Below are 26,977 nucleotides of genomic sequence, written 5' to 3'. Positions count from 1 at the left end.
CTCTGCTAAGGAGACAGCGGGTCATAGGGCCATGGCTGGGTGTTACCACCCTGCCCAGCAGCTGGAGTTACCACCACCCCTTCACAACCCACCAAGAGTCACATCAAGACCCTGAGGCCCAGAAACAGGGGAAATCACCCAAGGGCATAGAATAAGGCAGGCCCAGAGTTCCTGATGCCACCTTCTGAGCTTTTCAAATTGCAGTCAATCTGGACATATCATTAACTGAACTGTTCCATAACATAGATGTTTCATTAATATCTCCCCAGATGAAAATTTACAAATGGAGCTTCAGGAACAGAGAAAAAATACTCTATTGGGGATTCCAATCAAAATAGCAAATTAGTAGAAGACAGACTCTGGGGAAATTTCTCCAGAGATTTCTAGAGAAATCTACTCATCTGTTTACCCAACCACCCATCCATCCATCCTTCCATTCCCCCATCCACCCATCCATTCACCCACTCATCAACCATCCATTCCCCCTCTTATTCATCCATCCATCCATCTATCCATCCTTCTTCCCATCTATCCATCATCTATACATGACCCAACCAACCAGCAAGCTGATCTTATATCCATCCACCTATCCTTTCTTCCTTCCTTCCTTTCATACATCCATCACCCATACATCCTTCCATCAGTCCATCCACCTGTCAGCACATTCACCTAGCCACACTTGCATGCATCCAGCCAGCTAGCAAATACCCCTTCCTATCTCTTTGGAGGAGACTGTTCCATCATCATGTCATTAAGATGAAGGGCTCTAGATCAGACCTCTCTGGATTCTAATCCTTAGAAAAAAGATTTGACCTTTTGAATTACAGCTTCCTAGTCACCATCATGGCTTCCCAGGTGGTGCCAGGGGTAAAGAACCCACCTGCCAATGCAGTATATATAAGAGGTGTGGGTTCGACCCATGGGTTGGAAAGATCCCCTGGAGGAGGGCATGGCAACCCACTCCAGTATTCTTGCCTGGAGAATCCCATGGACAGAGGAGCCTGATGGGCTGCAGTCCATAGGGTCGCAAAGAGACAACTGAAGTGACTTAGCACGCACATACATGCAGTCACCAGCACATCATATCTGGTACATAGCAGACACTCAATAAACAGTAGCTATTTTGGGGGGACTATTATTTCACACCCCTAAGAAGTGGATGTGAAGTATTATGAGATTGGAGGGGTGAAGCATGCATTTGGGGATGAGCAGGTCAACCCCTAGGAAATTTTATTTTGCTGCCTTCATGTCTAATAAACTTCTATTACTCCACCAAACCAGTCTACCCATTCACCAGCCTCAGAGAATCAGAGCAGGACATGGTTCCTTCCAGGCCAAACTATGAAGTTGTTGGCCTCAACCCCCTACACATATGCACCTTCTTCCCTTTCTCCTGTCTCCTACATCCCCTGAAGTTCACACAGCCCCTCCATTCTTTCCCTGCTCCCCGAGGAAGAATTTCATGGGAACTCATTCATAGTAGAATATTATGGTATCATATATTTAAGAATTTTTTCCCCCTGGCTTCCTCACCTCATTCTAACCCCCTGCCCAGAGAATTCTCTGTTCAAAGAGGGATCACCACCTTCAGTTAAAAAGATGGGCATCAAAGGAGGGATTTCTGGCATCAGCAAACAGCTAACGAGTATCAGGGAGGTAGCAAAGGTCCCAGGTACCCAACCCCAACATTCCTGGGGAAGATGAGTGCAGCTCTGCTCACCCATGTCATTCAAGGGACTCAGGCCCTTCTGTTGATCCCTGAGAGGTCTCCTATGCCCATGCTGCAGACAAGATCACTGAGGTTCAGAAAAGGGTCACCCAGGCAGGTATCCAGTCTGGGACACACTTCATTGCCTCCCCAGACCTCGGGCTCCCCCTGCCCAGACTCTGAAGAGGGAAGGGGGCACCTCCTTACCCCCCGGGAGGTCCCTGCAGCTCGGTCTTGAGAGGTCCCGTTCACTGGGCCCTCTGCTTCAGCTGAATCTGGTTGCAGGCTGGCCTTATATAGCAGCCAGAGTCTGCTCCCTGACCCAGGGAGGGAAACACCATGTAATTATGAGAGACCGGAATCTAGATTTGCTCCTCACATTGGGCACTGAGACTCAAAACCACAAGGGTTTGCGGTTTGTGGCTAATTCTGAGAACTTGTTCAACTCCACATGGTGTCACAGGAGCTGGGGTTTATCAGCCCCTGGTCGTTTGTAGCTAATTCTGAGAACTTGCAACTCCGGATGGTGTCACATGAGCTGGGGTTTATCGGCCCCTGCTCTGGGCACATTCCTAGAGACCCTAGCAAGGACCCCAGATGGGGGAAGTGGAAGCACCCCCAGAGGCATCTAGTTTTCAGCTCGAAAGCAGGCACTGCCCACTCCAGCTGGCCAGGGCAGAGAACCATACCCAGACTCAGCATCAAGCTGACCCTGGTTCAGCTTCACTCGACCCAGAACTCGCTGTGTGACCTTAGGTCAGCCACTCCTCTGTTTTCTGCCTCTCATCACATATTTCCATCTGTTAAGTAGGTAGAATACCTGCCTCACAGGACTGATTTGAGGATTCAAGGAGATAAACTTGGACCTGACTCTTCAAACTTGGGGCAAGTGTGAAGAGAACAAGCAGACTGGCTTCTGTTGATCTGCAGAAGTTTTTCTCCCAACATTTCATTATGAAATGTCCACACATCCAGTGAAGTTGAAAAGATTGTGCAGTGAGCACCCATATACTTGTCAGATTCTACCCACCGGCTACATCGACCATTAGTATTTTCTTGTACTCTTGCCTGGAAAGTCCCATGGACAGAGGAGCCTGGTAGGCTGCAGTCCATGGAGTCTCTAAGAGTCGGACACGACTGAGCGACTTCACTTTCACTTTTCACTTTCATGCACTGGAGAAGGAAATGGCAACCCACTCCAGTGTTCTTGCCTGGAGAATCCCAGGGACGGGGGAGCCTGGTGGGCTGCTGTCTATGGGGTCGCACAGAGTCAGACATGACTGAAGCGACTTAGCATAGCATACTTACTTTACTATGTATCTATTCATCCATTAATCCATCTTAAAAAAAAAAAAAAAAAACGCATTTCAAGGATTTCTCTGGTGGTCCAGTGGCCAAGACTCTGCACTCCCAATGCAGGGGCCCTGGGTTCGATCCCTGGTCAGGGAACTGGATCCCACATGCCACAGCTAAGAGTTCGCATGCCACGTCTAAAGATCCCGCATGCCACGACTAAGACCCGGTGCAGCCAAATAAGTAAAAATAAATAAATATTTTTTAAATGTATTTCAAAGAAAGTTGCAGTTAACAATATATTTTCCTCTAAACACTTTAACATGCATGCCATAACGATCCTCTTCTTTAGATGTAGAATTTACATACAGTGAAATTCATAAATATTAAGTGTTTATTTAAATAGTGACAATGTTATACAGTATGTCGCTTGCACCCCTATCTTAACATATTTTCATCACCCCAGAATTTTCCCTCCTGTTCCTTCTCAGTCAGCGCCTGCTCCCACCCCTCAGAGGCAGCCACTGCCCGCTCCAAGACCTGCTAGGACACAGACCAGACCTCTCCCTTGGCACTGAAGGTGGATCTGCCTTCCACACCGAGTGGCACCCATTCCTCTCACCACCACCGCCCGCAGCCTCCCTGTCTCCCGGCCTCTGCACGTGCCCTCTCTGCCAAAGAACACCCTTCCCCAGATTCTGCTAGTCACACAGTGCAGAAATGCCAGCTGCTCTAGAATGCTGTGACAACCCCCAACTCGGATGCTCCCTCTGGACGCCCAAGGCCCTCTGCCACCCCACTGAGATGGCCTTGCTCTGGGCAAACCAGGCCTGTGCCCCACTGCCAGCCCAGCACAGGCACAGATGCCAGTGTAGCAAATGAATGAATGAATGAACAAATGCTTTCAATCACTGCACACTACCTGGGGAGCAATCTGAGTCCTCCTTGCTTCCCGCCCCCAGCCCAGGCCTAGGTCCTACCTTCGTGTTTCTTTTTTTACGTACTAGCCACACCCCATGGCACATGGGGTCTTAGTTGTCTGACCAGGGGCGAACCCATGCCCCTGCATTCAAAGTGCGGAGTCTTAACCACTGGACCACCAGGGAAGACCCCCTACCTCAGTGCTTAATTGATGACATCTCCTCCTTCCCCATGAAGCCCACCTGAGGAGCTCTCCTGGGTGAGGGGGCATTTCTCTCCCCCACCGAAGTCTGCTCTCAAGCCAGGCTGAGCATAAACAGGCGTTCCCCTGAACTCTGCAGGGAGATGCTCCCTCCCTGCTGTCTGAGGGCTGTGGGGCCTCTGAAGGCAGGCGTCCTGCCAACCTCGCCAGTGGCACCACTGGACCCTGAGCCAGCGCCTCTCTGGGACTCACTTTCCCATCTGCAGCGGGTGCTTTAGTGGAAAACAGACTTCGGAGCCAGAGGCTCGGTTTGAATTCTGCTGTCTGTTTTCTCCAAGCCTGTTTCTTTGGTGTCAAGATGGTGACCAGAGTGACTTGGCCTCAAAAGAATGTTGTAAAGGTTGAGTTTAATCTTGCAAAGTGGTGAGAACAAGGCCCAGCACCCAGTAGGTGCTCAGTAGGTGGTATTTTTACTCTCATCATCCTGGGTCCCTGTTGGCGCCACAAGGCAGAAAGTTGGTAAAACCCACAGGGGTGTGAGCGGGTGCCTGAACCCAGGCCCTGGACCAACTGATCACCTGTAAGGGCTAGGAGGGTTCCGGGCAGGGACCCCAAGAACCACACACGCCTGTGTTCCCACATCCCATTTGGCCTCTCAGCTCCGGACAATCCCTTCTTCTCTGGGCCCTCAGTTTGGGCATCTGAGAAATGGGCAGAATACCACACTTCTTCAGCAGGGTTTCCAGGATTGCGGAGGAAATGTCTGGAACATGCCTGGAGCTTTGTGGGGCAAAGAGGGCAACCGCGCCTTTCTCCACCTGCCCGTCCCTCCCGCCAGAGAGCAAGGATCAACGCCTACTGTGAACTGTAGAGGGCAGTGCACACATGGAGGTCAATGCTGTCTTCAGCCCGGAGACCAGCCAGGTCCTGGTGGTCATGAGGCCAGCCTTCCCCCCAGGCCCCGAGAGGATTAGTGTAGCTCTGGCGCCGAGGAGATCACCTGGGCTTAGCAGCCAAAGGGCACCTTTGTCTGGAGCTGGTGGGACCAGGCCCTGGGAGGCGATTCATCCTGAAGGTGACTCAGCCTGCAGGGGGCCTTGTGGGGGCTTCATGAAGTGGGGAGTTGGGACCAGGAAACAGACCCAACCTCACTACCAATCCCTCCAACTCAACCCTTGTCCCCCTTATGAACTGTCGGTTCGCTGCTGACCGAGGGACTTCCTGCACATCTGGCTGGTTTCATTGCCCAGCCTAAATGTGGCAGTTCAGAACCTGGGCTCTGGAGTCAGGGGCCTGGGCTCAAGTGCTGACCCTCATCACTTCCTGGCTGTGTGGCCTTGGGCAAGTCTCTTAACTTCTCTGGGCCTCAGTTTCCTCAACTCTAGATCAGATCAGATCAGATCAGTCGCTCAGTCGTGTCCGACTCTTTGCGACCCCATGAATCGCAGCACGCCAGGCCTCCCCGTCCATCACCAACTCCCGGAGTTCACTCAGACTCACGTCCATCGAGTCAGTGATGCCATCCAGCCATCTCACCCTCTGTCGTCCCCTTCTCCTCCTGCCCCCAATCCCTCCCAGCATCAGAGTGTTTTCCAATGAGTCAACTCTTCGCATGAGGTGGCCAAAGTACTGGAGTTTCAGCTTTAGCATGGTTCCTTCCAAAGAAATCCCAGGGCTGATTTCCTTCAGAATGGACTGGTTGGACCTCCTTGCAGTCCAAGGGACTCTCAACAGTCTTCTCCAACACCACAGTTCAAAAGCATCAATTCTTCAGAGCTCAGCCTTCTTCACAGTCCAACTCTCACATCCATACATGACCACAGGAAAAACCATAGCCTTGACTAGACGAACCTTTGTTGGCAAAGTAATGTCTCTGCTTTTGAATATGCTATCTAGGTTGGTCATAACTTTCCTTCCAAGGAGTAAGCGTCTTTTAATTTCATGGCTGCAGTCACCGTCTGCAGTGATTTTGGAGCCCAGAAAAATAAAGTCTGACACTGTCTCCACTGTTTCCCCATCTATTTCCCATGAAGTGATGGGACCGGATGCCATGATCTTTGTTTTCTGAATGTTGAGCTTTAAGCCAACTTTTTCACTCTCCTCTTTCACTTTCATCAAGAGGCTTTTTAGTTCCTCTTCACTTTCTGCCATAAGGGTGGTGTCATCTGCATAACTGAGGTTATTGATATTTCTCCCCACAATCTTGATTCCAGTTTGTGTTTCTTCCAGTCCAGCGTTTCTTATGATGTACTCTGCATATAAGTTAAATAAACAGGGTGACAGCTCTAGAGTGAACGTAAAAACAGTTCTGAGAAAGAAGGGTTGATTCAAGGAGATCATGACAAAAGTATCAAAAGTCCTTAAGACAGTGTCTGCAGTTAGGAAGCATACAATAAACACAGCAAGTATTATTTTTATAGCACAGTCATGAAAAGCCCAGGCTTTGGATTAAGGGGAAGAAGGATCTGGTTCAAACCCTGTCTCTGCCACTTAGGAGCTGTCCATTTCCATTTCTCTGAGCCTGTTTGCTCATTTTTAAAATAGGGCGATAACACCCATTGTTTAGGGTCACTATGAAACCTAACTGAGCAAAGGGTCCTCAGCATCTAACACAGAGGCTGGTATACAGTAAGCGCTCGGTAGAGGTTAGCTGTTTTCATTGCTACTCTGTGCAACCACAGGACTCACCAGGGTGAACAAAGACCTTCCCTCACCTTGACCTTGGGGAGCTCTTGGTCAAGTGGGAGAACAAGGTGAGGCAGGGACAATCCAGGACGGTGGATACAATAACAGAGCCTGCCTAGGGTCTGTGAGGCTGGAGGCACTCTTCTCTGTATACTGGGAGGACTATCTCATTTCATCCTCAAACGACCCATGAGTGAGTCCTACAGACATGATTCCCATTTCACAGACGAGGAGCCCGAGGCACAGAACTGGCTCTGCTTCCTCTTCATGCTCCAGGAGGATAGGCTGAGGCCACAGGCAGCCTTGACGCCAAACCTCGGAGCCTGGATGGTTTTCTGCTGGCCCAGAGAATCCAGCCATGGAAAGTCTGTCAGCGGAGGTGAGAGATGGTCAGACGAGGTAAAGGAAGGGCTGAAGGAGGACAGGATGGAAGAGAGGAGAGTGTGAAGAACAGGACAGGAGGCGCAGTCCCCGTGAGAGAGGAGGAAGGTGTGCTGGGGTCTGGGTGGAGAGGCAGGAGCAGATGAAGGCAGGATGAGAAGGTAGAATAATGTGGCAGTAACATGAGCTAACAGGAACTGATGGGTGAGTCAACATCCTGAGTGCTGGTTAACCCTCAAAACCAAATTAACCGTCATCCCCAAGTTACTGATGAAGAAGTTGAGAGTCAGAGAGAGTCAATGACTTGCCTGAGGCCACATGGCAGCTGGGATGGGATGTGAACCTGTGTGCGTGTGTGCTAAGTCACCTCAGTCGTGTCCGACTCTTTGTGACTCTGTGGACTATAGACCACCAGGCGCCTCATTCCATGGGATTCTCCAGGCAAGAATACTGGAGTGGGTTGACACGCCCTCTTCCAGGGTATCTGCTCGACCCAGAGATGGAACCCATGTCTCTTATGTCTCTGCATTGGCAGATGGGTTCTTTACCACTAGCACCACCTAGGAAGCCCTGGGATTTGAACACAGGCAGCAAAAATTCAAGCTACTCATATAATCACTGTATTGTCCTGGATGGGAGTCAGGAGACACTGGAGGTGAGAAAGGAGACAAGCATAAATCCCACATGCCACTCAGCACTGGGTCCGGCAGGTAGTCCAAACCAGTAACTGCAGGTGGGTGGAGGGGAGGTAAAGAGAAAAGAAGGGAACCGGGAGGAAGAAAGGGTAGAACAGTGGAAGGATGGACGGACTGGAGGATGAATAGATGTGTGAATAGATGGGTGGGTAGATGGGTGGGTGGATGGATGGGTGAGTGGTGGATAAATATAGATGGAAGGGTGAATGGGTCGGTGGATGAATGGATGGATGGATGGGTAGATGGATGAGAGGATGGTCATTCCCATTGGTGCATAAACCTCTAGACGGGTTCCAACTCTCCTTGGTTCCCCACTGCACCCCCTAGATCCACTAATCCAGTTCCCAAAACTTAACTGGCACCTTTTCACTCAGGTCCACCCATTTGTACCGACTTGGGGCCATTCTCCAGAACCAAGGAGGCCCATCTTGAGCAGCGGAGAGGAGTCCCGGCAAGAGAATCAGGATCCCCAGTTTCCCATCCCAGCTCTGCTCCTGTGCAGCCTCGGCCAGCCAGGCTCCTCTCTGGAGTCAGTTTCTCCACCCACACTATGAGTATTCAGCGTACTTTGTCCTGAAGTCTGTCCTGAGGTGTGTCAATGGCAGGTGTGCAGCTGTTAAGTGACCCCTCCAGGGCAACACCTTCCAGGAGTCTCACCCATCTCTGCCTCCTGGAGTACTCCCTGGAAAACTCTTACTCAGCCTTCAAAATTCAACTCGGACATCATTTCTGAGAACTGTCCCAAAATCAGAGAGACTGAAACAGACAGACACAAACTCAGACAGGCTCAGAGAGACAGGGTGAAAGATGGAGGCGTTTAGAAAAATACAGAGAGGATGGGACTTCCTGGTGGTCCAATGGATAAGACTCCATGCTCCCAATACAGGGAGGGGGCACGAGTTCGATCCCTGATCAGGGAACTAAGATTCCACATGCCACGCGTGGCATGGCCAATAAAAAAATAAGAAGAAAAGAAAAGAAATAGAGGGGAAGGAAGTGGGGAGGGCGACACAGAGAGCGCCACACAGAGGCGGAGGAAGGCAGGACAAGACACGGAGGTTGCCAAGGTCAACCAGTTATGTTTGGGACATGAAGCTACAATGACTAGGTCCCAGGTCCCTTCACCTCCCAGGAGCCCTGCTTGAAGCTGGGGAGAGCACCAGAGGCAGAGGCCAAGGCAGCCCCGGTGTGACTGGAGAACAAACCAGCCAGGAGGTGCTGAGACGAGTCATTTATTGAAAGCTCAGGACATGCCAAGGAGGCCCTAGATCTTTCTCCAAAGCAGAGTCTTGTGGCTAGCCCTGCAGTCCCCACTCCAGACTGGGGACAGGGCTGCAGGGCCGGAGCACCTGGGGGGCCCTGGGTGGATAAGGGACACTTATACTGTCACAGACACAGGCTAGAGCCTGGGAGGGAAACTGAGGCAGATGGGCAGGTGGGCAGGATTCTGGCAGTCAACACAGAGGGATGGCAGCCCTCTGTCAGCCTCAGGATGGCACGGTCAGCACCACGGCATTCTGCAAAGAGCAATGGCTCTAGGTTAGGTCCTCTGAGCCCTTGTGCCCAACATCCCGCTACACCTCCCACCCCTGCAGCCACTCTGCGTCCCCCACCCCCAACACCAGCCCCGTGCCCTGGGGTGAGCGCTGTATTGGGAACACAACTTGCACTTACTAAGTGAACGAGTGAACAAATGAATGAACGATGAATAAATGACCTTCAGTGTGGGAGAGGTCACTGATTTTAGAGACTTTAGTTCAAATGTCATTTTTCCTGTGAATTTATTGTGTGACCTTGGACCAGAAACTGGGCCTCCTACAGCCTTGGTCCTTATCTGAGAAGTAGGTCCAGGATTCCCTGATCTGCCCACCTCCCAGAGCTGTTCCAAGACTCAAAGGCGTACTGGACTGAAGAGGATCGTGAGACCATGCCCATACTCAGCAGGAAAAAACGCCCTGATCTATCAGAGAAGGCTGCCACAGGCACAGCGCAGGAGACCATGTCCATACTCAGCAGGAAAAAACGCCCTGATCTATCAGAGAAGGCTGCCACAGGCACAGCGCAGGAGACCATGTCCATACTCAGCAGGAAAAAACGCCCTGATCTATCAGAGAAGGCTGCCACAGGCACAGCGCAGGAGACCATGTCCATACTCAGCAGGAAGAAACGCCCTGATCTATCAGAGAAGGCTGCCACAGGCACAGCGCAGGAGACCATGTCCATACTCAGCAGGAAAAAACGCCCTGATCTATCAGAGAAGGCTGCCACAGGCACAGCGCAGGAGACCATGTCCATACTCAACAGGAAGAAACGCCCTGATCTATCAGAGAAGGCTGCCACAGGCACAGCGCAGGAGACCATGTCCATACTCAGCAGGAAAAAACGCCCTGATCTATCAGAGAAGGCTGCCACAGGCACAGCGCAGGAGACCATGTCCATACTCAGCAGGAAAAAACGCCCTGATCCATCAGAGAAGGCTGCCACAGGCACAGCGCAGGAGACCATGTCCATACTCAGCAGGAAGAAACGCCCTGATCTATCAGAGAAGGCTGCCACAGGCACAGCGCAGGAGACCATGTCCATACTCAGCAGGAAAAAACGCCCTGATCTATCAGAGAAGGCTGCCACAGGCACAGCGCAGGGGACCATGTCCATACTCAGCAGGAAAAAACGCCCTGATCTATCAGAGAAGGCTGCCACAGGCACAGCGCAGGGGACCATGTCCATACTCAGCAGGAAAAAACGCCCTGATCTATCAGAGAAGGCTGCCACAGGCACAGCGCAGGAGACCATGTCCATACTCAGCAGGAAGAAACGCCCTGATCTATCAGAGAAGGCTGCCACAGGCACAGCGCAGGAGACCATGTCCATACTCAGCAGGAAAAAACGCCCTGATCTATCAGAGAAGGCTGCCACAGGCACAGCGCAGGGGACCATGTCCATACTCAGCAGGAAAAAACGCCCTGATCTATCAGAGAAGGCTGCCACAGGCACAGCGCAGGAAACCATGTCCATACTCAGCAGGAAAAAACGCCCTGATCTATCAGAGAAGGCTGCCACAGGCACAGCGCAGGAAACCATGTCCATACTCAGCAGGAAAAAACGCCCTGATCTATCAGAGAAGGCTGCCACAGGCACAGCGCAGGGGAGAAACAGAAGGTGTGTACTTGCTACCCCTGGGCCAGGGGAACTGTGATTCTGTGAGGAAACCTGAGATCCCATCCCACAGGCCAGTCCTGTGTCTGAATTCAACAAGAGCTCTGTGACTGCTTGCCAACATCCGCCTTGGGCAAGTAAGGAAGGAGCGCTAGAATGTATGTCATGTATTTGCCATTCCCAAGTTAGGTAGTTTATAATCCCTGAGCAACCTAGAAAATGGGCAGCGACAGACCTTGTCAAAGGCAGAGCAGTCCCCTCTCCAGAGACAAGCTTTAGGCCCATCAAGGCTTACCCTCCCCACCATGGGAAACTCACCTCTATGATTGCCAGGGCCGCATTGGCAAAATTGACATTGAGAACCTTAGGCAGGGGGATCCCAACATCTAGGTTCACTGTGAAAAGGATGTGGTTGAAAGCAAAGATACGTGAGGGGCCAAGGTGGGACCTGCTGACCCTATTCCACCACTTTGAGCTAGCCAATTCTCTTCTTTGAGACTCAGGTTCCCGTGAAACTCCTACTCATCCTACTAAACCCAAACAAAAATGCCCCTTTTCTCTATTGTCTTAAGGGGTTCCCTCAGCAGAGCCTCCTTGAGGTTCTCTCAGTCTCTTGCACAATCTGGGTCATTTATATTCTATTCATTTGTTTATACAACTATTTCCATCTGGATTGTGAGCCTGAAGACACGAGCCACATCAGATAGCTCTTGACACTCAGAGTTGGGCATGATGCAGGAGCAATCCATATTGCTTGATTGGAAACAATCCTAGTTTCTGTATCTTAGAAAGGGGGATCAAGCCCTCTCCAATCTCAGTGTCTATTAAGAACAGTAGAGAATGATCAAATCACTTTGCTGTACACTTGAAACTAACACAACATTATAAATTAACTATACTTCAATTTTTTAACAAAAGAGCAATGGAGAGAGGCAATGGATTTGGCAATCCTGAGTTCAGACACTCCGTGTCCAAGAAGACACTTAAGGCTTCGCTTACCATTGAGCTTTGGCACGTAAGCTAGCCGGACCACACTGCTGAGCCATTCTTCTAAACGGGACGCCTGCAACAGAGCATGTAGAGAGGCTGGAAGGGGTGACTTTGCAGGGAGCAGTACCACCCTTCCCGGGAAGAAAACTCCAGAGGTCCAGCTGCCCCAGCCTCCCCACAAGCCTGACGACATAGCTCCTACTGGGCACAGGAACTGCTGGGGTGGGCAGTTCAAGAGTGACTCCAAGGGGACTCTGATTTAGGCAGGCTTCACTCTGGGCCCCGTGAGCTTGAAAGGGCTGCTCTCCTGGAGGAAGGATCTGGGGGGCCTGGTGGGGGCCTGTGTCTGAGAAAGAGGGAGGAAATGAGCCCAGCTCCAGTAATTCTGTGTGGTCTGACCTTAGATTCCTAGGAGTTGAGAAACACTTAGAATGATCTAGAATCTGAAACCATCATGAAATTCTAGAACCTCGGGACTTTGTAAGAAGCAGGAAACTAAGGGCTCTGTGAGTCTCTGAAATGTTAGAACCTTCTGAGCTCAAGGACCTTATTACTTGTGTGAAGTTCCAGAATTGTGAGCCCTTGTGAGGTTCTACACATTTACAACTTTATAAGGTTCCAAGACTGAAAGATCATGAGATTCACTTTCCTAAGACAATGACTGTTTGACAAGTGAGTGCACATGTGTGCATGAACACACAGAGACACACACGGGCCGGGATGTTTGTCCACTCCGTCTTTTGGGGGCAGAGCCCAGACTGGGGCCAGCTCAGTCATATAGCCTGACTCATCCTGCTTCCTTTCCACCCCACCTGTAGACCCTCACCACCGCCAAACTGCCCAGCCTCCCAGAACTTACATCGAAGGTGTGAGCAGAGGAGGACACCAGCTGGACGCTGAGCCTGGCAGAGAGAAGAGAGATGTTGAGGGGCCCCAGCACTCACCAAACCTCAGCCTGCCCCATCCCTAGCTCTCCAGGATCAGGAAACAGGGTTACAGGCCCCACTCTGCCTCCATTCAGCCTTGACTTGGGGTCTCAGTTTACCCACCTGTAAAATGGGCTTGGAGGGAGCTAACCTCCTTCTGAAATGTCATGACTGCTACCTCCAACTCCACGGCCCTGGAACCTTGATCTGACTCCCACTTATTTGACTGACGCTCTCTGAGAAGTAGCCCTCCCATAGACTGAGCCCTGGATACAGGGTGCTCTGCACCCCACAGCTGCTCACTAACGGCAATAAACCACCAGTGGATCACAGCTGGCCCACATAAAGGTCCAGGGCCAGAGCCCGGACACACATCTCTTCTCCTGCAGAGCTGAGGCTTCAACAGCCACCAGGAAGGGGAGGTGAACCCTGGCAGTGGGTGAGGTCTTTGTCAAGTATAGAAATGGAGTGGCGGTGGAGCCTTGTGGGGAGGGGGAGTGGGAGGGGGGCAGATGCAGCCTGAGGGGCCGGCAGGGATCAGGTGAGCACCAGCTGCCTATGGCCCAGGGCAGGCAGATCTCAGAGTCCCCTGGGAATACTCCTGCATCCTGCATCCAGGGGTGGGACAGAGAGGCCCCAGGCCCCAGGCCAAGGTGAGAGTGCTGGGCCTGGAGAACGGAGGCCTAGACAGAGGACTGGCTTCCAGGGACAATGCACTTTTGGAGGCTGGGCTTTGCAAACTGTCAAGTGCTGTGCATGCGTAAGGGAGGATTGTCATCAACCTCACTATCTCGGTTAGTATGATTATCATGAGGCCTAGTTACCAGAGGCGGGTAGAAACTAGAGAAATAGCTGCTGCTGCTGCTGCTGCTGCTAAGTCGCTTCAGTCGTGTCTGACTCTGTGTGACCCCATAGACGGCAGCCTACCAGGCTCCCCTGTCCCTGGGATTGTCCAGGCAAGAACACTGGAGTGGGTTGCCAATTCCTTCTCCAATGCATGAAAGTGAAAAGTGAAAGTGAAGTCGCTCAGTCGTGTCCGACTCTTAGCGACCCCATGGACTGCAGCCCAGCAGGCTCCTTCGTCCATATAGCTAGTCCACGTGAATAACAAAGCATCTGACCACATTCAAGGACAGGTATCTCCATGGCCTGCCTCTAGAGCTGATAACTCAGAAGTCTGGACTCCTCTGCAGCAGGTTTATCTCCAGGGCCAGGTTTTGAGCAGGTGCAGTGGAAGATGCCCTCTCTGGAGGCGATTCTCTGAGCCCTAGTTGCCTCATCTATAAAATGGGCCAAGACCACCCTTTCCCAGTAGGTTCCAGAGGCAAGGAAGACTCTGGCAAAACAAACACCTGCAATTCAGTTGCCTCTCAATAAATAATGGGGTTTCTGCTAGTCCCTAATTCTTTTTTTAAGTCTTTATTGAATTTGTTACAACACTGCTTCTGTTTTACGTTCTGGCTTTTGGGCCGTGAGGCATGTGGGATCTTAGTGACTCAAACAGGGTATCAAACCCACATCCCCTGCATTGAAAGGTGAAGTCTTAACCACTGGACCACTAGTGAAGTCCCCCTAATTCTTGTTCATAGAGACAACACCCAGGACCCCACGTTACCGTTCCAGGGATAGCGAGATGTGCAGCTTGGTAGCCGAGGGAGCCAGCTGGGCATTTAAAGTCATCACCTACGTGAGAAGAGCAGGCAGAAATTATACCAATTCGGCAAAAGGAGCCTGAAGACAGGTAGGTCTGCCTTGGCCAACAGGTGACTCTCCACCATTCATTTCCTCCACTACCCCTTGCTGATGTGTTAGTGTCCATGCTGGGCTACAAGGAAGTCACGTGAAGGTTCTGGTGCTCAGAAACCAGGGTACTAAGGGCTGTCAGTGTTGGATGTGAGGGAGTCCTGGGGTGGCAGGAGCTTGGACAGACCCTCAATCCTGCCTGCAGTGGGTGAGGGAAGGCATCGCCCACGAGGTGACCCCTGTGCTGAATCCTGGAAGACAAGGAGTTAGCCAAAGGAAGGGGAGAAACGTGGTGGTCTCTGCACAAACAAGGGCAAGGTGGGGGAACCTGGCAGCCCTGAGTAACTGGCTTAGGGCACAAGGCTGGGAAAGCAGGAGAGTGAGGCCGGGGGTGGGGGACGCGGCAAGGAATGGTATCTGGCCGTGTGGGGCCAGGGCAGAGTGAGCAGGGTAGGGACTGCCTCTGCCCAGATGTATGGTTGGGGAAATTAGCAGAGGTGGGGTGGAGGGGAGCAGAATGGAGGTGGGGGGCTGGGGAGAGCTGGAGGGCCATCCAAGAGGTATCTGAGCACAGGGTGGCTAGGGGGCGGGGCCAATTCCTGAGATCCTGCGGAAGCACCCAGGACACGTGTGATGAGGGAGCAGGCAGGAGTCCGAACAGTCAGGTTGACAGTGGGTGAGGGCTTCCTGCATGGTGCCCTATGGGATCCCCCACCCTGAGATCCACAGCCTGGAGCGGGTCAGGCCTACTCAGAACCCCAGTGCCTGCTCCCACCCCTCAGCCGCTCACCCCATTCAGCTGGAACAAGGCTTCATGGGCCCCCTGAGGGAAGTAGGACAGCACATGGATGGTAGCTGAGATGGAGACCGTGGCCTTGTGGTTCTGAAGCGTGACTGTGGGCGCTTCCTTCACCCGCAAGGAGAGCAGGAGCTGCTGGCCTGGAGGCAGCTTCCGCAGGGCCTAGACAGAAGCAAGGGCAGAGCAGGGGGCATGGGGGCATCTTAGATGCCCCACTAATAGAATCAGCCGGTCAGTCAGTCAACAGACACTCACTGGGCACCTAGTGGGTACCGGTACTGAGCTGGGAGCTGTGCTAACAGCCTGAACCAGATAGGTCTGGTCTCGGCCCCCTGGAGGCTGACATTATGGAACAGCCCAATCAGAGTCAAAATCGCCCCCAGGACACACTTCATTAGACAACATAAAAAAGAAAAGAAAACAAAAAACCTTCCTATGCCCACAGTCCCACATGATCCATCTTCTGCCCTCGTGTCTAGCCTCCCACCACTGGCCCCTATTCTCTTCTCTCTTAGACTCACTGACCACTCTGCTGTTCCTCCAAGCTGCCAGGCACACTCCTACCTCAGGGCCTTTGCACTCGCTGTTCCCTCTGCCAGAAATGTCTTCTCCAGACACCTTCACCGTTCCCTCCCTCCCCTCTGTCAGCCTTCAGCTCACATATCACCTCCCCAGTGAGGCCTTTGCAAGGTACCCTCCTCCACCTTCTGACATTGTATATATTCTGCTTATTCATTTGTTCAATGTCTGTCCCTCCCATCACAATGGCAGCTCCTGGAACACAGAGACTTTTATCTACTTTTCACTGTCTGCCCCTTGCACATGCCCAGCACCTGGCACAGGGCTGCTAAATAATTCAGATTCCCACAGCTGGAAAGAAGCCGTTCAGCCCCAGTTGGAGGAATGGTAAAGCTGAGGGCCAGGCCCTGTAGCCACGTACTGACTGATGCCCACTAGTCAAATCTCCCTGAATCTTCTCCTTTCTCTTACTTTTCCAAGGTCACTGCCCTGAGTCTTCTCTCTGGGGACAAGAACACTGAGACTAAGATGAAGTAAGGCAGTTGGCCGAAGAATTGATGCTTTTGAACTGCGGTGTTGGAGAAGACTGTTGAGATTCCCTTGGACTACAAGGAGATCCAACCAGCCCATCCTAAAGGAGATCAGTCCTGGGTGTTCATTGGAGGAACTGATGCTGAAGCTGAAACTCCAATACTTTGGCCACCTGATAAAGAGAACTGACTCATTTGAAAAGACCCTGATGCTGGGAAAGATTGAAGGCGGGAGAAGGGGACGACAGAGGATGAGATGGTTGGATGGCATCACTGACACAACGGCCATAGGTTTGGGCAGACTCCAGGAGTTGGTGATGGACAGGGAGGCTTGGCGTGCTGCGGCTCATGAGGTCGCAAAGAGCTGGACACAACTGAGCAACTGAACTGAACTGAAGGCAGTTGGAGGGAGAGGGCTAAAGTCATTTGGAAAGAAACTCCTGTCCTCTGCTTGACAGAGAAGCAACAGACCGAGGACAAATGCCCCGTTGACTTCTGGTGCAGTTAAACCCTGGTCCTTTCCTCTCTAAGCAAAATCTACTATCAGGAAAGGATATGGTGTTAGTCAATCACACTTCAGTGTGAATTTGAACTCAACATTCAATTGTGACTATCTGTAGAGCTGTATTGAGAAAGATTCTGGAGTCCATTCAGGGTCATCAGGAAAGACCTACCATGAATAAAGTCCATGAGAGGGTCACTCACCTCAGGGACCAAAGCTGCCAGATCTGTAGTTGTCAGTGGGACATTGCTGGGAACCTGGACCGGAGACCAAATGGGAAGGGGGATAAACACAGAGCCGAGATAGGGATCCCTCAGCACAAACAGTAGCTTCCTCCCACCCAGCTACATACATGCGTCTCCACAGACACTCATGTTCCTTCTAGTAACCAATGATGAGTGCTTACTACATGCCAGACTCATGCTAAGGGCTTTCTGAGCCTTCACTCATTCCACCTTTATAACTGCTCCAGGAAGTAGGTGCTATGATTACTCCCATTTTACAGATGAAAAACCTGAGGTTCCTGTCCAGGCTTATAAGCTGGTAAATGGTGGCACCAGGCTTTGACCTTTTAAACTTCCCTCCCAATTTGAAAGCCCAGGAATCTGACCCCACATATTTTTGCTTTTTACCCCAAAATATTCTCAAATACTATAAATTTGTTTCTATCATTTACAAATTAGGACATTTCATATAAATTTGCAGTTTCTAACTTTAAAAAATTGGAAAATCTGGTCACATCTGGCTCCCAGCTCAAGGCCCTATTCCAACCACCCACAGGCCTTCAGCGTGCTCTTTGGACCCCACATATAGGAAGTCAATGATCAACCCCTGCTCCCTTAGGCTGAGCCGCAGATGAGGGGCCCAGGTGGCTCAGAGTTTACTTTGGACAGGGCTGAGACCAAGAATGCCACTGGGTAAGGCTTCTGGGCTGGGGCTTCCAGACATCTGTGAGGGTGTGAGAGGGGCCAGAAGGGAAACAGACATCTCTGAAACTTCAGAATAAATGTCCAGTGTCCAAATGTCATGAAGAGCATAGTCGGTGACATCATTGACTTCCCTAAGCCCCAAAACTCCATCAGGGTGCCGCCCAAGGAGGACCACACATCCCAGGTGACCACACCTCTGTACCTCTTTAACAGTGTTTGGGCTCTGTATACCTTTGGTATAGTCCAAACTGAGTTTTCTTCTCTTCAACTCAAATATGCTCTTGAGAAAGTAGTAGGAATGTTAGCCATTCACACTTTAGTAAAAATTGAGCATTGACTACAAGAGCTCATCTGGTGCAGGGATAGAAAACTGGCTACATTTCACACACCAATTTTGACCAATTCAAAGTAACTTCCTGAGTGTCATGTTGAGAAAGACTCAGAAGTCCCACTCAGGTTTAGCCAAGTAGAGGCCATTATCAATTAGTAAGTAATGTCATACTTGTCTACAAGGACAAGCATGGACATGTACCTGCTATAAAACTGTCCAAGTCTCTCTGATTATAAGAAGAAGGCTCATCAGGGCTGAACAGTGATGAGGTTCAGCTAGGTTACAACTAGCATCGCTAAGACCCAGCAGGGCAGGTTGCCACACTTACCAGCTCGGAGGTGATGTCCAGGTCAAGGGCACCGCTGGTCTGAAGGAGCCCAAACACGGTGTTAAAGAGGAACAGAGGCACGGTCACCTGGGATGTGTGGTCCTCCTTGGGCGGCACCTTGACGGGGTTGCGGGGCTTGGGGAAGTCAATGACGTCACCAGCTACGCTCTTCACGATGGGCTGCAGAGGTGAGAGACAGTGCGGCAGGATCTCAGGGCAGCTCACTCACCTGGCTCTGAGTCAGCATCCCCTTCCTGGCCTCCACTGGGACCTCACCCACCCCCAGTGGTGGGCAGGGCCTTGGTGGGCACTTACATTGACATCCAGCTCTATGTACTGGTTGGAGATGAGAGGCAGTGTGGCCAGAGTGAATTCCACGGACCCAAGAGCCCCGAGAGGCACCAGGCCTGGATGAGGAGGGGAGGAAGAAGAAAGGCCCCCATGAGCCCAGGCCCTACTTCTATTTACTGAGCGCCTGCTGAATGCCTAGCACTCTACTGAGTATTCACCTGGGTGCTACTGTCATCCCCATTTTACAGATATGGAAACTGAGGCTTTAACAGAGGAAGTCACTAGCCCCAAGCCACACAAGCCACAGAATAGCAAAGCCAAGGTTCCTGTTTTCCAGCACTGGTGCCACTAACCACGTCGTTGCCCTGCCTCTCTCGTATAACACCACATACAGAGATACATCTGCCCCCAGGTTTTCTATCCTAATCCTAGTTAAGCATTTTTATACTTTTTTCAAGGCCCATTTGTGAATACAAAAGGCATCCATGTCTCCATAAGGCTCAGAGAGGCCGGGGGCCACTGTGGCTGAGGGGCCCTGGGTTCCTTATGTAAGCTCTGGACCTCAGTCATCTTGTCTGTCCAGATAATAATAATATCTGCCTCACACTTCTGACAGTGCCAGACACCCCACTGGTGATCAGCGAGTGGCCTGAAGCCCCGATAGATGGAGACCTGGATGGCTCCACGTGTCCTCACCCCGTTGAACCGGCCTCAGCCCAGAACTCCACCATTAGGCCTCCTCATCATGGCGGCCTCGTCAGTCTGAGGAAGACGTGAAAGGGCCCAGAATTCTCCCCCGTCCTCTTCACTGGTATGGGGTGGAGTGGTAAGAGCAGGTGCAGAGGAGGAGTAGGGCAGACCCCAACTTACCCAGCACGGCCCCCAGGAGCTCATTCACCACACCCAGCACACTGTCCACCACGGGGCACAGCTGTGTCCAGAGGAGATGGGGGTTAACAGGAGCATAAGAGTGGGCCCAAGCCTGGTGCAGGGAATGACTGCATTTTCTTTAAATTATTTGCTTTGGGGTCCCAAGGGCCCCAAACAGGGCAGACGATGGAGATGGATAGGGGGGCACACAGGTGGGAGGCATGGATGGGCTGGAGCTTGAAGTGTCAGAGGGCAGAGTGGGTGGTGCAGAGGGCCAGCTACATGGGCCCCCTCAGAACACCTTGGAGGATGCTGGGGGGACATGGGGACACATTCCAGAGGCTCGCTGGGGCGTGGGGACAAGGCCTTCCCCAGAGGAAACAAATGGCTATTTTCTCCAAGGTCTCAGGCTCCTCCTGCCATCCAGGTGGATGCCTGGAGACCTACAATCTGGATCCCACAGAATGGCACCTCCTACCCTCCACGCAGAGTCAGGCCTGGCCCGAGGCATCTACTATAACACCATCCTGAGTTTCCCGGAAAACCCCTGGGCTGTGACAACAGGGAGCAAGCAGTTTGGATTCCAGAATCTTATCACGGAATCCGAGTCCACCAAAGCAAGAACCCCAAAGGTGGCCCAGCCCAGCCCCTTCTCTCACTCAGCCCCTTCATTCTACAGCTGGGGCCAGAGGAGACAGGCGACCTATCCAAGATCACAGCTGTTCTCAGAAAGACAAGAGAAGGCTGTCTTTTCATTTAAACATGGAATCCCTAACTCCAGGGCTTCTGGGGTCAGGCACATCACAGAAAGGAGAGGAGACCAGAGGGGCTGTGATGGGAGAGGGTGAGCAGCCCCTTGGAGACCAGCTGTGTGCCGACTGCAGGAAGGAGGTACGGGCAGCCAGGATGGCTGACGGCACAAGAGAAGCCAGAAATCAGATTGCTGAGAGAAGCCTCCAGTCTCTAAGTGTCAGTAATTAACTCTTATTTTTAAAACCTCTTTGAGTCACATAAATCCTGTCTTGCAGCCAATTGTCCAGAGACCCCCAGTTACTGGCTGTGACTTAAATGTAGCTACTTCCCTTGTTGAAATCGACTTGAGATGGGCCTGGGCTGCTGGGAGCGTCTCTTCTCCCCCTGAGCTGCTTTTCTGATTGGATTCTTGAAGCCCAGGGCAGTTTTGTCAACGTCAGTCTCCGATACCCTTGCCACCTCCACAGCTGTTCTTAACAAGGACTCATAAGAGAGGTCCAGCCAGGATTGGCGACCAGAAAGCCTGACTACTCTTTGCTGGCTGTCAGCAAGCCGCTCCCCTCTCCATCCTTAACAAAATGGAGCTTTGGCCAGACCAGCTTAAGTGTGGTTCAAGGGATGGCAGGGGCAGGCAGGAGCATCCTGGAGCAGTTTCATCATATTGTGTTTAATGTCACATGATGTCAATATATGGGCTTTCCTGGTGGCTCAGCAGTAAAGAATCTGCCTGCAATGCAGGAGATGTGGGTTCAATCCCTGGGGTGGGAAGATCCCCTGGAGGAGGAAATGGCAACCCACTCCAGCATTCTTGCCTGGAAAATTCCATGGACATAGGAGCCTGGCAGGCTATAGTCCATGGAATCACAAAGAGTCGGACCTGACTGAATGACTGAACACACACACACACATGTCTTAATATACATATATGTGATCTTCTTAGACGTGTTTGCTAAGCACAGGGCTTTTTTTAAAATCATTGAGTGACCCAATTTTAATTCAAATCTAGTTTATAGGAAAATATAAAGTCAATAACAATACAGGTGGCAAAGACAAAGCAGGGGGTAAGAAAGAGACTTGGACTGGAGAGCAGGTCACCGGAAGCTGTAAATTTAGGGTTCAGAGGTCTGGGGACAGACTGTGCCAGCCCACCTACAGACTGGCAGGCGGCACCTGGGACACCCATGGGCAGGCCAGGATGGGATTACCTGATGGGCGTGGAAGGGAAGACCAGCCTAATCCTGCCTGGCGCCCAGATTAACTCAAAGCCGGGGAGGAGGGGCACAGCCCAGGGGAAGGGGTGTGCCTGGTCTGTGGCCCCACACTCACCAATTCTGGCAGCACCTTGAAGAGTGTCTGTTCCACAACCCCAAAGAGTGGTGCAGGTAGCAACCTGGGCAGAATGAGATGCGTGAAGGTGTGGCCACCACACAGGGACAGCGCCAACTCGGATGACGGGGCAGCGTGGGCACTTGGGACTCAGAACATCACCCATCTCCTCTCCTGGTGGGCTTGATTGGGACTTAGGGATCTGGGTTTAAATCTTGGCTCTGCCTCACCACGGGCCCAGAGAAGGATTTCAGTTTCCCCATCCATACAGTGCCTGCTTTAGAGAGAGCTGCTGCCACTGAGATCAAATGGGAGCGCACACGTGTCTAGTGCTCAATAAAAGTCTGTTCCCTTCATTTCCCCCAATAAGTATAGACAAGTGACATTTGGGTCAACAACAGCACCTGGCTTAGGCTGAGGGTTCAGTAAGTATTTGTTGAATGAATGTCTGAGGGGGTGGCCTGAGGATGTGCATGCAGACAGACTTAGGTCTGTTTGGAGACTATGGGGGTACAGAGGGAGGGTGACAACCACAGAACCGCAAGCACAGGACACCAGCACCCTCCTGAGCTCCAGCCCCTCCATGCCACCTCTAGCCCAGAGGAGCAGGATGGAGCCACTGGGATTTAAGGAGCCCAAGAGCCTGCCTGGAAGCCCCTTTTTAAGGCTCTTCTGCAGACAGAACCAACCCTGGTTCACCCTATTCTTGGAAACTAACACAGAGCTGTCTCATCACCCATCACTGGGCAGGGGCCACCCAGCAAAGGTGGGGTGTGGCTGTGAGATTTGGTCTGGAATGGAGAGACTAACAGAGGCTGACTCAAAGTTGGAAAGGGTGGGGGCAGACAGCAGACGACAGTAGGGGCAGGTGCAGAGTGCTGCAAGAAAGCCTCGGACCTGAGTCCAGAGACCAGTTTATCTCTACACTTGCTGCAATGTGGGTGTGTGACCTTGGGCAAATCCCAAGCTCTCTTTGGGCTTCAGTTGCCCCGTGGGTGGAAGGGTCACTGTGTCCTAAACACCTGGAGTAAGAGATGGTTATAACGGTGCCAGAGACTTTGGGATCAATAAATTTAGGTGCTCATTATACAGATAGGGACACGGAAGCCCAGACAAGGGACGGGGATCCCCTGGGGTCACACAGCAAGTCAGAGGCTGAGCTGGGTCTCTGACATGCTACAAGCAGACACTCAGTTCCCCGCAGATGGAGGGACCCCCATCGGCCCTTGTTCTATCTGGAAGAAGGGAGGCAGGCTCTCAGGGGCTGGAGAAGTGGGACGCTCAGGAGCGGGAGTTGCAAGCTGGGGGCTGGACCAGAGTCCTTGTCCGTGGTAGGCCTCAGTCTACAAGTCCGTGCAATGGGCTGATGCGGTGAGAGGGGCAGAGGCAGGGTGAACTCAAGCCCCGCCCAGCTGGTCAAGGAGACCCCGAGGAGTCCCATCAGGGGAGCCGCCCAACTAGGGCTCCAGCCCGCGGACTCACCCCGTGAGCAGGCTGATGTGTCCCAGGAGCGTGCTGCAGCGCTTGAGGATAAGGATGGGCGTACCCCGCGCGCTCACGCCCAGCGCCACCCGCGACGACACGTTCACCTCAGCAGCCAGCTGCAGGACGCTCCCGAGGGGGCTGCGAGACCAGAAACTGGGGGCGTGACCAGGCAGCCGAGGCCCCACCCGCCAGGGCCGCCTCGGCCGCGCCCATCCCGGGGCAGCAGACCAGGGCTCTGATGGGCAGCGGATGGGGTAGCCTTGCGAGGGGTCTAGTCCCCACCCCTCCTCTCTCCCCAGCCTCCCTGTCCTTCCTCACGCCCATGCGCCCCCTCCCTCACCCCCACCAGTGACCTCTCTCAGGGAGAGAGACGGAAGTCCCTGGACGTCCATGGGATGGAGATCCCTGGAGACGGGTAGTGAGGTAGGATCCAGGGAGGGAATAGGAAAGCAGAAGTCCCTGGGAAGGAAGTAGGGTGGGAGGAAATAGGGGTTGAGGGGGTGAGCCTGCAGAGACAATAGGGTAGGGGGTGCCCAGTGGGGTGGGGTGTGGAGCCGCAGGGTAGAGGCCCAGGGGCACACTCACCCAGAGCCGTGCAGGCCCACCTTGGTGTGCAGGTTCAGCTGCACCCCAAACCCTGGCAGCAGCTTCACAGACACCTTTGGCAGTGTGACTTCCTCCACCTTCAGTCTGCGGGGAGGACAGGGCCACTGACATCCCCCCGCACCAGTCCCTTAGTGCCTGGACCCACCCAGACCACGCTGGTCAGGACAGAGGTCTTTGGAGCAGACACTTAAAGAGGAGGAAGGAGGGAGCCCTGAAGATACTTGGATTAGCCTAGAGAGACTGAGAAACTTGCCCCAGATCACACACTCACACAGTTATTGAAACTGATCCCACAGCTGGAACCCTCAACCACAGGGACGTGCTGCCTGACATTCAGTAGACCCCTTATTTTCTGACTCAGTTTCTAGGACTCCCTCTCTAAGGCTCCCCATGATATTCCCACTGCCTTCCAACAAATTAAAAAAGTCAACCTCTTCTCTATTCCCTGAAGCAAAGAAAAGACCAGGCTACCTGAACAGCACGCAGGAGGTAGACAGTCACGTGGCCACATTGTGAGACTCACCCAGAAAGCTCCTCAACAACGCCAAAAACCCCTCCATAGCTCAGCAAGCCACCTCCTCCGAGCAGGCCCCCGGAGCCCAGGAGGCCCTGGTTCACAGACGTGACTGTTCCCAGCACGTTCTGTAGAATGGGCCCACCGACCAGTGAGTTCTGGATGGCTGCAAAGAGGGCAGGGGGGGTTGGGGGGGGGGGAACCAAGGGGAGGGGAGGGGGAAGGAAGTTTCATATTACAGATGAGAAAACTAGGGCCCAGAGAGGGGCAAAGTCACACAGCAAATCGGATTTGGGGCCAACAGTATGACTAGGACTCCTGGACACTGGACCACCCGGTAGATTGAAAGGGGGGAACAAAAGTAAAGGAGGGAGCACCCAGCCACCAGAGCTTGAGCAAAAGGGAGGAGGCAACCCCTCCTGGGCACGACTGGCCTGACTCTATGTGGATTGTGAGAAGGGCAAGATGGAAAGCACCGCCTCGTGGAGGTTGGGACAATGAGGGGAGCTTCCAGGAAGCATTTCCTCTTCACAGCCATGGTCACTCTGGGCCGTTGAGCCCCTGAGGCCCCAAATGCTTAGTAGAATTCCGCTACCCCAGAAATGGGGGGGCAGAGATGCTGGTTCAGCCAGCACCCACCCCCGGACCTCCTCAACCCTGCCCACCCCCATCCCTGAGGGAGACTCAAACCCTACTTGCTCATCCAGTCCAGTTCCCCTCTCAGAAGAGAGTGAACTACTCATTGGAGCCTGCACACCAAACATTAAGCCCCTGAACTCTACACAGTTGGGAATCAAACCCTGTTCTCGTCTACCCCCTGAAGCATAAGCATGTAAGTCTATCTATGAGACAGTTTATACTGCGGCTGGATCCTCACACCCTGCCCACCTTGGGCTCACCTTTGCCGAGTTCGTCCTTGTCGATCCTAGCGAGGGTGCCCACCGTCTCAAGCAGCCCCTGGCACGGAGTCACCAGACCCCAGAGGAGAAGCGGGGACCACATGCCCAACATTGTCAGTGTCACACCTACCAAGAATGGAAGCAGAAACCTGGGGCCATCCTTGTGCCCAGGGCTTCTCTTCCCTGTGCCCCTTCACCAGCCTGGGGCCCTCCCACCCGCCTGGCAACGCTCAAGTCCAGTTTCACTCCCAGGAAAGCCCTCTCCCTCCAATTTGAGCAGCAGCTAACACATCTGAATTTAAAGTCTTAGGCGTCTGTGGTCCCAGGGAGCCTGGACCGGGCTCTCAGAGAAAGCCGTAGAGGGCCTTCCTTTCCAGAACAGCAGGACAGGATCTCCGTTTCCTGGACCACTTTCCCATTGGCTCAGGGGGCCGTTTCAGAAGGTGTGGCTGATTGGAGACGTTCAGCAGATAGATTTGACAAGTCCCGTTTCTCTCCTGCCTCCCTTACCTCTTGGACTGCAAGGAAATCAAACCAATCAATCCTAAAGGAAATCAACCCTGAATATTCATTGGAAGGACTGTTACTGAAGCTCCAATATTTTGGCCACCTGATGCGAAAAGCTGACTCACTGGAAAAGACTCTGATGAAGGGAAAGAATGAGGGCAGGAGGAGAAGGGGGAGATAAATGGTTGATGGCATCACTGACTCAATGAACATGAGTTTGAGTAAACTCCAGGAGATAGCGAAGGACAGAGGAGCCTGACACGCTGCAGTCCTTGGGGTTACAGAGTCGGACACGATTTAGCGACTGAATGGTAACAGTAAACCCTGCGTCTATCCTGGACTGATGTTGAAAGGAACAAGATAGGAAGTGACAGCATAGCTAACGTTAGTTTCATAGGTTGGGATTTTTCTGTATGAAGTTCAACACCTGCCAGCCCAGTTACATACCCATCATCACCCCTGTTTAAACTCTTCAGTGGTTCCCCACTGCCCTGGGTATAAAACCCAGGCTCCTTACTGTTACTCACAAGGACTCTACCTGCCTCTTTACCTTCTCTGTCTTAACCTTGACAAGCTCCTTCCACCTCAGGGCCTTTGCACATGCTATTCTTTCTGTTAGGGATGTTCTTCCTCTGGACTAACTCCTCACTTTTCAGGTTCTGAATAAATGTCACCTACTTGGAGAGGCCGCCCTCCTTCACTTTGTCTAAAGAAGCCTGTCTGTCACCAAACACCACCCAGAATGTATACTTGAAGGCAGTTTGCGACCATGCATCGTGTTTATGTTCTCATGTGCCATTTCTGTGAGTTCCCTGGGGGCAGGGACTGTTTCTAGAGTCTCAGTGCATAATTGTGTGTTGGAGCAGGTGCTGGCTGAGGGGCCAAGAGTAGATGGAAATCCAGCCCCACTGTATTCGCCAACTCTTTGCTCTGGCGTAGGCTCTGTCTCCCCAAGAGGACACCTTTTCCTCTCGCACAGAGGTGCATAAGGGCTCTGTAGGGACCAGCTGGTATCAGCAGGACTGGTCCCAGAGTGGCTCCCTGTAACCTTGACTCTCTCATAGAAGGAAATATTCCCACAACGGGAA

General features: G+C 52.4%; 1 protein-coding gene and 1 non-coding gene across 2 annotated transcripts; one reads left to right on the top strand and one right to left on the bottom strand.

Annotated features, from left to right (window-relative positions):
- Positions 1–3,084: 3,084 nt before the first annotated feature.
- TRNAG-CCC (transfer RNA glycine (anticodon CCC)) lies at positions 3,085–3,157 on the top strand. Its single transcript has one exon. It is a non-coding gene; the product is annotated as a tRNA-Gly (tRNA).
- Positions 3,158–9,148: 5,991 nt separating this feature from the next.
- BPIFB3 (BPI fold containing family B member 3) lies at positions 9,149–25,494 on the bottom strand. The gene is made up of 15 exons (XM_019972840.2): positions 25,383–25,494; positions 24,493–24,649; positions 23,949–24,053; positions 23,361–23,501; positions 21,879–21,942; positions 19,800–19,860; positions 18,954–19,045; positions 18,639–18,818; positions 17,254–17,307; positions 15,491–15,661; positions 14,573–14,640; positions 12,891–12,933; positions 12,041–12,104; positions 11,360–11,436; positions 9,149–9,402 (listed from the first exon to the last, which is right to left on the bottom strand). Exons 1-15 carry the CDS (start codon positions 25,492–25,494, stop codon positions 9,373–9,375), a joined length of 1,419 nt encoding a protein of 472 aa, XP_019828399.2. The 3' UTR covers positions 9,149–9,372.
- Between the last annotated feature and the right edge of the window lie 1,483 nt (positions 25,495–26,977).

Source organism: Bos indicus, chromosome 13, assembly GCF_029378745.1.
Source record: "Bos indicus isolate NIAB-ARS_2022 breed Sahiwal x Tharparkar chromosome 13, NIAB-ARS_B.indTharparkar_mat_pri_1.0, whole genome shotgun sequence".
NCBI lineage: Eukaryota > Metazoa > Chordata > Mammalia > Artiodactyla > Bovidae > Bos > Bos indicus.
The sequence above is the reverse complement of the archived record's forward strand: the minus strand, read 5'-3'. Positions and strand labels throughout refer to the sequence as shown.

Coding starts and splice junctions, on each gene's coding strand:
- BPIFB3 (XM_019972840.2), bottom strand. CDS start 25,494: ATGTTGGGCATGTGGTCCCCGCTTCTCCTCTGGGGTCTGGTGACTCCG. Junction 19,861..21,878: donor TCAAGGTGCTGCCAGAATTG/GTGAGTGTGGGG, acceptor CTCTGGACACAG/CTGTGCCCCGTGGTGGACAG. Junction 11,437..12,040: donor TTACGTGCCAAAGCTCAATG/GTAAGCGAAGCC, acceptor TCCTTTTCACAG/TGAACCTAGATGTTGGGATC.